This window comes from Delphinapterus leucas, chromosome 18, assembly GCF_059928025.1.
Source record: "Delphinapterus leucas isolate spDelLeu-1000000601 "Yukka" chromosome 18, BTC_Dleu_Yukka2, whole genome shotgun sequence".
Classification (NCBI taxonomy): Eukaryota; Metazoa; Chordata; class Mammalia; order Artiodactyla; family Monodontidae; genus Delphinapterus; species Delphinapterus leucas.
The window spans coordinates 10,237,091-10,249,996 of record NC_143146.1 but is presented as its reverse complement, the minus strand read 5'-3'; the positions used below and the strand labels follow the sequence as shown (position 1 = coordinate 10,249,996).

Genomic DNA, 12,906 nt, shown 5'->3' with positions numbered 1-12,906 from the left:
TTCATTGAGTGGAATTCTCTGTTTTGGGTTTCCCTGGCCCAAAGCCCTCAAGGATGACAGATCATTAGTATTTATAAAGAACGCCAAGGGGCTTCCCTGGTGGTGCAGTGGTTGAGAGCCCGCCTGCCGATGCAGGGGACGCGGGTTCGTGCCCCGGTCCGGGAAGATCCCACATGCCGCGGAGCGGCTGGGCCCGTGAGCCATGGCCGCTGAGCCTGCGCGTCCGGAGCCTGTGCTCCGCAACGGGAGAGGCCACAACAGTGAGAGGCCCACATACCGTAAAAAAAAAAAAAAAGAACGCCAAGAACTCAAGCTGGAAATGGGATGGTGAAAGGAACTGTTAAGTCTACTTTCCTAGCAGCCTGAGGAAAGTCAAAGCTTTAAGAATGGGTGGCAGCATGGTAACTCTTTTTTGCTGCTGCCCCAACAGGGTAGCTACTGCTGAGATGAAGAGAAACTATGTTCCCTATGTGCCCCTTTCCAGATGCTGAAGGCTATAAAAAGATAAACAATATTGTTCTAACTGTAGTTTATCTACATATGGCCAATGAGCCTGACAGGGGATGAAGGGCAACTTAACGATGGCCGATCACCGTCCTTGTATAAGACCATGTATTGTGTGTTTGAATCAACTGACTTTATAGATGGGGGACGGCCCGCAGTCTCCAAGAAGTTCTAGTCTCTTTAGAGCTGAGGGACTTGGATCCCGCCCCCAGGATCAATGTCTTTGCTAGTTCATTATATTTTAGGGAATTATGAGAGAGACAAGTGTAAGATTACAGAATAAAGCTATAATTGTTATCTTACTTTCAGTTAGTTAAAAATAACTGTTAAATGAGAATATAAAAAGAAGCCACAAACATAGAAGGATGAAAAGTCCCCTTAGACACACCCCCCATCCCACTCACCTGCTAAGAACCTTTTTATTTATTATTTCTCACCAATTTCAAAATATTCTGTTCAGGAAATGTAAGAGACATCATCTTTTCCCTTTTAGAGAGAAAATTAAATTTCACAGACTAAGATTTTAATTTTGTATTTCCAGTGGGATATCGTTACTCGGGATTTAAAAAAGCAAGTTGTGGATTTGCCATGTTGGGCATCCATGATATCGACTCTTGGCACTCTTCCTGGAGAGGGCTGGGTACAACCTGAGCCCAGACTGGGGCTTCACTGCACACCCTCTGGCTTAAAGTTCTGCCTTTGAAATAAATTTAGAAAATAAGCCATCTGTGTTCTCATGTGTAAAATGCAATTTCAGAATGATTGTCTGAAACCAGGCCATTATCCTCCCACTTGCTTATCCACTAACATAGAAACTTTTTGCTTCTATGCCTTGTGCACAGTATTGCACAAACATAACTATGGGGAAGGGACATGACAAGTTTAGTGACAATTCTTTTAGAAGAGTACAGTCTTCTGAAAGTCTTTAAGGAGAGGTAACAGTATTGCATGTGTGTGCCCCTCTCCACACACATTTCATGATTTTTTCACTCAAACTTTAAAAGCAAAGGATGATCTCAGTTGAAATCAAATTAGTGGCCTGAAAGATTAAGCAGAACAAATACTTCAAAACACAGAAGAAAAAGATAACAATCATAAGAGAAAAGTAGGGGGAAAAAAGGAGCAGATGGAAAAGTAATAATTGAACAAATAATAAATGAAAATTTCTTATATTCTTAGTTGACAAACTGAAAAGACTCCCCAGTTTGGGCAGTTCTGATGATAAAAGACATACAAAGTATATCCTGGTAAAGTTTTTGCACTCCAAGGAGATGTAAAAAGTCTTACAAGCTTCCCAAGAGAAACCAGAAAACCAACCAACTACCAAAGAAAAACCGAATTACTTTCACATGGAAAAAAAAAATGACATTGGCATCAGACTTGTCATCTACAATCTTGGAATCTCTAAAACAGAGGAATAACATCTGTAGATAACAGAAAGAAAAGAAATAAATGAAAATTCTTGAGTGAGAAGAGACACACTACAAAGGAAATCATTATCATCATAATTGAGAAGAAAATCACTCAACTACAGCAGAGAAACAAGGAATCGGGGAGAGATAAAGGGCAGAAGTTCATTTCATTTGGGGAGGAGATGGGAGAAAAGGAGGAGGAGAGGAATAAGTAAGGTCCTTTGCAAGGGTAATCTTTGGAGAATGGGGAGAAGCAGAATCTTGGAGCATGAAGGAGCTGCTATTTTATTTTCACATGATAATAGAGAAATATGTATTTGATGATAAGCCATAGAAAAAAGGTGGCAACAATTTAAAGGATTAAAATAGAAACTAGGACTTTCAAAGAGAAATACTCGCAAGTGAATTAGATGCTTTTGCAAACAAACTCTAATATGTAATCTCTTTCACAAACTCTGCTATTGATCTTTCATTTTCTAACTGTAGAATCTGGGAAAAAAAAATTCCCTATCTACTTTTCAAATGGTAAAGACATAGGTAAATCAGAACATGAATAAGATAATGTGCCTAGAGATAATTCCTGCCACAGACCTTAGTAAACTCAATAAATGACAGTTATTTGGACTAATTTTAGAGAAATTTGGCTCTGGTTAGTCTCCCTTGCATAATAACTGGAATAAGTAAGGTCTCCTGCAGAAAGTAATGTACAGGCCACCATTAAACCTGGGCTGAACTTGAGAGCTCAGAGCCCTTCCTTCTGCACTTGAGAAAATGCAGGTTTGGGGAGGCTTTTGATCTATTGGAAGTCACCCGGCTGCCACATGGCAGGGCTCAAAAGCTAACCTGTAGAAATGCAAATTTTAAATGTACAAATTTACAAATGTTAGGTTTAGTAATTTCTCCAACCACTAAAATTATTTTTTTCATTATTCTCCTGAGACATTAGATTTCAGGCCCCACCCAGTTACGTGGTTCTTTTCTCTAACACACAGGCTGAAGAAAAATCTGGTTATTTGAGACAGTGATTCTTACTTTTTGGTCAATGTACTTGTCCTCAATCGCAGACCGTTTGGAGTGATCACAGGATGAGGAAGAGGTAGATGGAAGGCTTCGTAAGAGGCAGCAGGTGTCCTGTTGCTGGCGATCAATAAACTGCTTCATGAAACTTTCCCTTTGCAAAAGAAGTACACATTATGTCAAGCATTATTAATGAAATGGAGCAAGGGATGGCATTTTGCAATGATGCATTTGCCCGAGCTAAGATAAAACAGTGACAAAAGTTCACAGAAAATAGGACATGTCACACCAAGAGGTGTTTAGATTTAACTACACATGTAATTTGCAAAATGGTGAATTCAGAGAAAAATTCCTGAATCTTCAGTTATTCCTGTTTTAAAAAACTCACGTCCCTGAAATTACTTTTAAGCAACAATATTCAGTAATTAATGGTATCTTTTGACTCCTATTGTGGTAATAAGAAACTTTTTTTCCCCTCTAAGACTTGGAGGAATTAGTTCATCTCTCTGAACTTTCATTTATCATAAGAATCTTTTTAGAGATAATTTTACATTTAAAGACTCAAAATAACTCAAAAGAAACTTACTTCATCTGATCTTTAAAGCATGGGGAGAATTCAGATAACATCTTTTCAATAATCACTAATCTTGAATCTAATTTACGGCTCTTTTATATATGTCATATTTTTCACATTAAAAAAATTTTTTTAATCAGAATTGCAAATATATTTTGATTTGAATTTTAAATATTATGGCACCACATCCAGTCTCATGCTTTTATAACCTCCCCATAGAACTGTTTTAAAACTAGTTACATAAAAAATGTCATTTTTGATATTATTCTGGTTCTACTTGTAATTTTTGAGCTATAACTGGAAGAATTTCCTTTAATTATTAAAAATAAGCATTTTGAAGCATCTTCAATGCAATTGTTTAACTTGAGGGCAAAGTGGTAGAAAATCATATTAGTATGAGTGCAAAATGCCATGGTTCTTCTTTTAAAAAATGGAAGACAAATTATATTGCACCCAGACATGGCATTCTAAACAAACGCTGTCACAGCAGTCTGGACACCTGGCCAGTGGCAGTTTCTCCATTTCCTTTTATCCTTACATGGTTGAGGGTCGGAGGCCAATGTCTACGTGCATCTTTGTAAGCTGGACCACCTGTGCCAGTTACCTGTGAAGTCAAATCCCCAAGGGGCCATCTCAGGGCGAAGCAGCGGTCAGCAGCCTTCTTGCCCAGGCTAACACACTTGACTCTGCTCTGGATGTATTGCTTAAAGGGGTCAACGGTTTTAAAACAGAGGAAGACAGAGTAGCAGTATGGATAATAACTTAAAAATAGAAAGACACCACATCCACATGAGTTTGAAAGGGCTGAATCAGATTTAAGATGAATGTTTTACAGTGTATTTGAGATATACAATTAAAGAAATACTTTAATACCTGATTTTAGGAACTGTAAAATCTGAAGGAAGCTTTGAGATTTTCACCATTTGCGGTCTGTTTGGAAATTTTTCAAAGATTCGAAGTCGCAAAGGGAGCTTTTCTTTGGTGTCTGCGTTTGCTTCACTTTGCTTTAACTAAAGAAAAGAATAGAAAGAAGGGGGGAATCTTTAGTAATATAAGTCACAGTCTATCAGAATTTTTGAATCAAAGGAACAATGAGTTATTACATGAAGAAACAGTAGATGGCAGTAAAGCCCTACCAAGTATATCTTGGTCTCCTGCCTTACTCTGAGTGTTCAAAGTCTGAGCACAGGGAAAACAAAAAGAAAACTAAACAAAAAACTAAACCAGAAAAAAAAAATTAGAAGAAAAATGTATGTTATTTTATTCCCAAACATAATCCCCTTTCCATACGAAACATAATTTTTTTTATCATTGACTGACTTATTATCACTAACATATTTAAACACCAAAGTGTTTTATAAATATATGTGTTAGAATTAGAAATCAAAAGAATGAAAAAAGAAATGAAAATCCTAAGTGGTGATATTTGAAAGGGGGAAAATGTCAAAGAAATTGATCATTTAGCCTAGCAGATTCATGAAAGAATAGCTCAAAGAGAAACAACACATGTGGTACATAAAGAAAAAGTTCTCTATGTAGTTGTAAAGATGCTTGGGAATTATGCAATTACGTGCCATGAAATATCTGGGAATTGACAAGCAAATGGTTTTATTATTTATTTGTTTGTTTATTTATTTCTATAAGTTTGTTTTTATATTTTTACAGTTTAGGTTTCACAGAAGCTGAGGCTTTACATCACAAATGCTGAGCTAAGAGGTCAAAGAGTACTTTAGTTCAGGCAGTCTTTCTTTGTGGGGTTATGGAAGCACGTTTCAAAAGGTACCAGCTTCTTACCCCCTATGGGGTATATGCTTTTTTTTTTTTTTGAAAAATGTTGGATATATATTTCTTGATTTATAAAAAGTGTTTACAAACTAATTTTGGAAAAGACAAATTCACAAAATTATACAACTGCTTCAAAATTAATGAAAAGATGCTCAAACACAAATACTTATAGGTACTATAAACACACAAATAAAATTATTACTTTTGCATATCAGACTATCAAAAGTTAAAAATGTGAGGTTATGGGGAAATGGGAATTTTTGTTAATATAAAATGGTACAACTTTTTCAGAAGGCAATGTGATACTATGTTTTAAAATGTTAAAGATGTGTCTACTTTGATCCAGCAATATCATTTTTGAGACTTTATATTAAGGAAATATTTGAGCAAACGGGCAAAGACATAAATACATGGCAGGGACTTCACTGGCAGTCCAGTGGTTAAGACTTTGCCTTCCAAAGCAGGCGGTATGGGTTCGATCCTTGGTCAGGGAGCTAAGATCCCACATGTCTCCTGGCCAAAAAACCAAAACATAAAACAAAAGCAATATTGTAACAAATTCAATAAAGACTTTAAAAATGGTCCACATAAAAAAAATCTTAAAAAAAAAAAAGTACATGGCAGTTCAATGCTACTCTGTCAATAATATTAAAAAAATTAGAAATAAACTAATAAACTAAACACTTATCCCCAGTAAGGACGGGCAAAATAAATTATGGTACATTCATGCAAAAAGACTCTATGAAGCTCTTATAATGGATGACACAGATCTATAAATCTTAAATCTTATAAATCTTATAATCTGTGTGTGTGTATATGTGTCCTTAAAAAGTAGATAATATAAAAGAGTACATATTATGAGACCTCATCATTTATATATAACAAATCTGGAAGGATATATTCCAACTGGTAATAGTGGTTATTTCTAGGGGTAAAGAAGCAGAATTATGAAATTAGTTTTCTCTGGTTTGCTCAAATTACTTAAAATTAACATATATTAGCATATATTATGAGAAAACATTAAAGATATTTCCATAGCATTAGTTCCATGATTACCTCGTTAGTTATCAGAAAGCTGCAATTTATAGAGATGATATATATCTTTAAAGACTTACTTGAGGCATAAAGTACATTAGCTTATTTTATTAAAATAATATTTTAAAATATTTTAAAATATTAAAATAACCAATGTTATTTTAGTTAAAAACAAAACTTTAAATATTTATTATTCTTGGGACTGGTCAACGCATTTCTATTACAGTATGACAAAATATCCCCTAAATATCATGACCAGGGGGTAGATGCTCTTACTTTATTTTGTTAAATTAATTTTTATTGGAGTATAGCTGTTTTACAACACTGTGTTAGTTTCTGCTGTACAGCAAAGTGAATCAGTTATACGTAAACATATATCTCCTCTTTTTCGGATTTCCTTCCCATTTAGATCAACATAGAGCATTGAGTAGAGTTCCCTGTGCTATACAGTCTGTTCTCATTAGTTATCTATTTTATACATTGTAGTGTATACATGTCAACCCCAATCTCCCAATTCATCCCCCCTCTTCCCTCCCGCCCGGTATCCATACATTTGTTCTCTACATCTGTGTCTCTATTTCTTATGCTTTTACTTTATAATGACAATCTGTCCCGGATTTGTGGAAAGGTGAGCATGAGAGGCCAAGGAAGTTTTTATAATGAGAAGAGAGGTGGCAGCTCTTCCCTCCTACCATGTGGGGATATTCAAAATGGCCAGAGAGAACACAAGCATTTTGGGGGAACATCCCAAGTTCAATACAATATATGGCTCAGTTGTCCAACTGGTTGTGAGCCCACAGTGAGATTCTACGTCCTGATTCCTAGTTCAGGAAACTTGCCTTTTTTTCTTACTCCACTACAGAAACTGTTCTTCCATTTTGGTTTTATATAATATGAACATTTACCTTAGCCATTTGTATATCTTATATAGCTTTGTGAGTCATCTTTGACTTTCTGTCTTTGGTGGTATCTCATTTAGGGAAGGGGCCACCATTGTTCACCACCTTCCTCCCCTCTCCCCCTGAGAGGAACACTGACCACGGCGCATTCTCAATAATTTGATGGTTACGATGACAACAGTGCTAAAGAATTAGCTCCCAAAGGCATAGAACAAAAACTGTGAGCATTTCCAGGAGATGCAGGCAATTAGAAAAATGGCTCCACATATAAAGAGATTCATGAGGAAGAGACTTCTTTTCCAAAAGTTTATTGCCACAACTAGTAGAAAAATATTTGTAGTGGTAAGGAGAGCACACAGGGGGAAAAAAAGCAGTTAATATGTTGTCAGACCAAAGAGAAAGGCAATTATAAAGGGCCAAAGACAGGCTGAGAAGACAGAGCATAAACGAAGTATTTAATACATGGCGTCTGCTGACTCATTTATTGATACACCAATGCAGTCACTTATAAATCAAATCCCACAGGCCAGGACTGAGCAGGTTCTGTGCTAGGTTCTGGGGATATAAAAACAACTGAGGCACAGTATTCGCCCCCACGGAACCCACACCATCATGGATAGTTATATAAACAGATAATGACAATAAAATGTAATAGCTATTCTAGCTGAGATATAAACAAAGTGATGTGAACACAAGGTGAGCAGCAAAGAGAGAAATTAGAAAAAAAAAGGAGGAGGAGGTGCCGCTTCTCCTTCCAGAGACTTCTTGGGCAGTGGAATTGCTACACATGATTATATGAGTCAACACTGGGGCTGTAGGCCTGCCGGGACTGATATGTATATTTTATGAGAATTAAATGTCTTCAAAGAGACACAAGGGCAGATGGTGTATTGATCAGGACAATGCCATCAAAACAAAAACACGGAGTTCTTTCCTAAAAACTGCTCAGGTGGCCCATTCTCTGGATCCCCACCATGCTTCCCTGGTCAGAGACATCCCCTGGCTCATGCCCTCCCTCCCACGGTCTCGTCATCTGGTTTGGCTCCTTCAAATCTATCCCGCATCTGGGTCAGAGTAATCTTCTCACTTTTTGGCTTAAACCCTTCAGTGGGGGTCCACTGCTCCTGAACAAAACCATCAACCTTTAGGTTTTAACACCCAATTCTGTGTTACCTGTTCCTACCTGTCCCTATCTGTCCAGCCTCACCTGGCCCTGTGCCCACACCATGTTCCAGTCATGCCCGCGTCTTTCAGCTCTTCGCAAGTGTCCAGGCCTCTGCCCCAAAGCCTTTGTTGCCCTGGTCCCTCTGCTGGGAGCTCCTCTCCTCCCCTTTCTCTCTTGTTCTTCATGAACTTCCACTTGCTTTTCTGATTTCAGTTCCACTAGAAATCCCTCCGAGAAGCTTCCTCTCATCAACAAGGTCTTCCTCTCACAAGCTCACAGCATATTGGGTTGAACCAAATGAAGTCACCATGTTAGGTCAAAGCAGTCAAAATGGGCAATTTCTTATGGTTCAATCTAACACTCACTGTACTAGGTTCCTAGGACTGCTGTTAACAAATCATTATAAGATCAGTAGCTTAAAACACAAAAATTGATTCTCTTGGTGTTCTAGAGGCCAGAAGTGCTAAATCAGGATACCAGCAACGCCATGTTCTCTCTGAAAGCGCTAGGGAAAAAATCCTTCCTTCACTCTTCCCAGCTTCTCAGCAGTCTTTGCTGTTCCTTGGTCTCTGTCATTGCTTAGCCCTCTTCCCTGTGTGTTTCTGTCTATGTGAATCTCCCTCTCCTTTCTCTTACAAAGACACCAATCATTGAAATTAGGGCTTGCCCCAAAGCAATATGATCTTAACTGATGACATTTGCGAAAATCTAATTTCCAAATAAGGTCCCATTCTGAGGTTTCTGGTAGACATCGATTTTCGGGGGACACTATGAAACCCACTACATAGAGCATTATTTGAACTTACAGTGTATGACCTGAAACTCTATATCTGTTCTTCCTGAGACTGTAAACTCTTGGAGCACAGGGATCGTGTGGGAATTTTTCACTATTCCGTATCCAGGGCCTGTCACAATATTTGACACAAAGTAAGTTAAACAAATATTTGTGGAATAAGTAATTAGACAGATCACATGGCAGAACTAAACTCTCCAGCAGATAACTGGGAAATAAAAGAAAGGATTTTAGGTATATTCTAAAGGATGGAGAGACAAGCAGAAAATATCTTTCCCAGTTGAATAAATTTGTTGGTGTGAAATATCGGTGTCCCTAGATTCACAGAATAGAATAAAATTATACTCTGTGACATTTAACCTGAACGTATGTCTGCCACTGATGAACAGATGAATGTTTAGAATAAGTTTACACGTAATATTTTGTAACATTTAATCAACTATCCTAGAACATAATGTTTAACAGGTGTAGGTTACCAGTATTAAAAAATAATCCCCATGCCTATATGTTTTTAAAATGGAACTCATCTCCTTCTAACTTGTATTAGAGTTATACTCCCCAAAGCTTGTAAGCTCCTTAAGGGCAAGATTCCACTTTTAATTTACTTTTATCGCACCTTTTAGAGAGTAGAAATATAATAACTGTTTGTGACTAAATGGATCTGAACTCAGCATGAGTTGATCATTGCACCTTAAAACTGCAAAGAGCAGGTGAGAAGCTCTTTCGATGGCTCAGAAGGTTCTTCAGGATCCTGCAAGCCATCCTCTTGACTATCAGGCATTGCTGCCCCGTAAATGTGTCAAATGGGGTAATTAAAATAGAGAAAGGTGAGCGGCTGCTGGAATGGCAGATACGTCCACTTTCACTGCTGAGGCACTGACGCGCATCTTCTAGCCGAGGGAAGGGGCCTCTTTCCGAACACCAGTGCTCTTCCGGTTGTTCCCAGATAAGCAGCATCAATGAGGGATGAACATACACACACTCATCGGCCGGGCAAATCCTCTCCTGGGTGTATACCTCCTGGACATGTGTGCACGCCCAGCACAACTACACCCTCCCAAGCCCACAGCAGTGCCACCTGTAAGAGTCCCAAACTTAAACTCTTCAAGTGCCCGTCAGCCCCTGACTGGAAGAGCAAATTGTGGTCCATTGAAACATCTGAGTCAACGAACAACATCCAAGCACAAAACTTGGGTGAATTTCCCAATAGAACAGTGAGTAAAGGAAGCCAGACAAAACAAAAGAGTACGGACTGAATGATTCCATTTATATCAAGTTAAAACACAGGCAGCACTAGTCTATCTGCTTGGTCCCAGGAGAGCGTTTACCCTGGGGTGAGGGGGAAGCATGATGACTGGACAGGTGTACGGGGAGGGGCTTCTATGGTACAGGCAATATTTCTTGAGCTGGGCACTGGGGGGGGGGTTCAGTTTGTAAAAATTCAGCAAAATGCCTCTTTCTATAAGTATATTATAGTTTAGTAAAAAGTTTTCTTCTTTTTTTAAGGGCAGATGATGCATTTGAGCACAATCATTTAATTCTTACTTCACTGCTATTAACCTCCATAACCTTCACCATTGCTTCTTCCCCAGCCCATGATCACGACTGAGCTACAAAAAGAGAAGAAAAGAAGAAAGCGCAAGATGGGATTAGAGAGTGTGTGTGTGTCGAGGGGCTGAGCGGTGGAAGGGGATCAGGAAGCCAGGATAAACGGAAGTACTTCATGGTATTTTGAAGCCACTATAAAGTTTCTTTAATATGTGATAAAATGGTATTCTAGCTTTTATCCAAATTCTTTCCCCTTCTGCATGTAAGCACAGATTTTCCAAGATTAAATTTACTTTGATGCAAGTGAGGGAATAACATGGATTATATTGGATATACTGGATAATAATTTAAGATCATTATACTGTATCACAAAAGCTGACCTACTAACATATAGTAATTGTAATCGTAAATTTCCACTTAAAAATTATTTCAAAGGTTATGATTCTTGAATGGAAGAAAAGTAGCACAGAGAATCCCAAGATTTTATTCTCTTTACTGAAAAACCTAATGTAAGAACAGTCCGAAGGAAGGAGGAGGCTTCAACTGAGCGTGAAGTCTGGCTGTAGCATATAGATCAGATGATAGCTTTGCAACTGACTCACATGGTTTAAAAAAAAAAATTTGCAAAAAGGAAATTAGAATCAAAGGAAAAAATTTCAAACCTTGAGCTTTAAAAAATATAAATCATCTCAGCTCAGTGCTATTCTATGGCTCAGCATCTGTCTTGCTGAGATATCATTACACATTGGGTGGCTGAAAGGCTTTTCCTTTACTTGTGCTTCTCAAGAGAGTTGGGAGTAATTGGTCTGCACGACACACACCCCGTTCTGCCTCATTGCTTAAATCTGCCATATTTCAGCCTGGGCTTTCTGCTGTTAAAATATTCAAGCATTATTCAGTTTCAGTTCCGTTCTGAATGCTGCAACAAGTAACTGAATTGAAGGATTACCTTAAATAAATTTTTTGGGTAATTTTTGGTGTGATTTTCTAAAAGAAAACAATTTAAAAAGCATTCAGACTTGGAAAAGATTCTCATTTGAAAATCTAGTCCATTCTGGCTTGGAAAATGTGCAGAGATCTGTGGGTTAATGTAACTGAAGAGTGGTTTTTGACTCCTCCACATGTGAAAAAGGACCACATTCCGTTTAACCCGGAGAAGGGAGTTCCTCAGTGTTATCTGAGTCAATTAAGGCTGAATTCTCTTTGCTTCTTTTGTTTTTATTTTTTTTGTCTGCGTTTGGTCTTCGTTGCTGCATGCGGGGGCTACTCTTCGTTGCCGTGTGTGGGCTTCTCACTGCAGTGGCTTCTCTAGTTGCGGAGCACAGGCTCTAGGCGCGTGGGCTTCAGTAGTTGTGGTACGCAGGCTCAGTAGTTGTGGCGCACGGGCTTAGTTGCTCCATGGCATGTGGGATCTTCCTGGACCAGGGATCTAACCCGTGTCCCCTGCATTGGCAGGCAGATTCTTAACCACTGTGTCACCAGGGAAGTCCCATATCTTTGCTTCTTTACATAATGGCTTTTGCTGGTTTTTCTAGATCTGTACATGACTCAGTAATTCAGAATGGAGACTCTTTCTAAAGCATAAACTACTATTTTTCAAGGAAGTTTCTCTTGCTATTTTGCACCTGTGATTCTACAACCCGAGCTGCAGATGACCTATCTGGAGTAATGATCAAACATGCTGTTTTTTATTAATATCTCTATGTTACTATAAAACCTTGACATACAAATATGTATAAGGGATACTTCTTACTAACCTATTGAATCCAATAAAGAGTTTCTTGGAGGGGAGAACCTTTCCTTTTTCCTCTGTGCAAATGTCCCTTAGCTATATAATTGCATGTGAGACAGCAATACTGTGTACTTTAAAAATGTTTCCTTTAAAAAGTGTTGAAGCCGTCAGGTCATTAGTTAGGGTCAGTGTCAGGCTGTTAGTTAGGGTCAGGGTGAGGGCAGTAGGGCCAAAAAGGAGAAAAAAAGTGTTTTAAGTCACTGTTTTTTCCTTCTTTTACAAAAATCTTCAATAAACCCTGTACCTTCCAACTTGGAGTTTTCTGGATATAAATTGGAGGGCTCATTTCTTGGTTTGCATCTGGGCCATAAAAGCTACATTTATTTGTGACAGCTGGCACCCCAAAATGTTCAAGGTAATTTCATAACTTCAGCTGATCAGT

General features: G+C 38.2%; 1 protein-coding gene across 1 annotated transcript in view; it reads right to left on the bottom strand.

The window, feature by feature from the left end:
* NALCN (sodium leak channel, non-selective) overlaps positions 1–12,906 on the bottom strand; it is a 279,093-nt gene that overhangs the window by 76,720 nt on the left and 189,467 nt on the right. Inside the window, exons 15-16 of the mRNA XM_089899398.1 lie at positions 4,381–4,517; positions 2,949–3,087 (exon numbers count right to left, since the gene is read on the bottom strand). Of these exons, the coding sequence (XP_089755524.1) occupies positions 2,949–3,087; positions 4,381–4,517 (276 nt within the window). The remainder of the gene's footprint in view (positions 1–2,948; positions 3,088–4,380; positions 4,518–12,906) is intronic.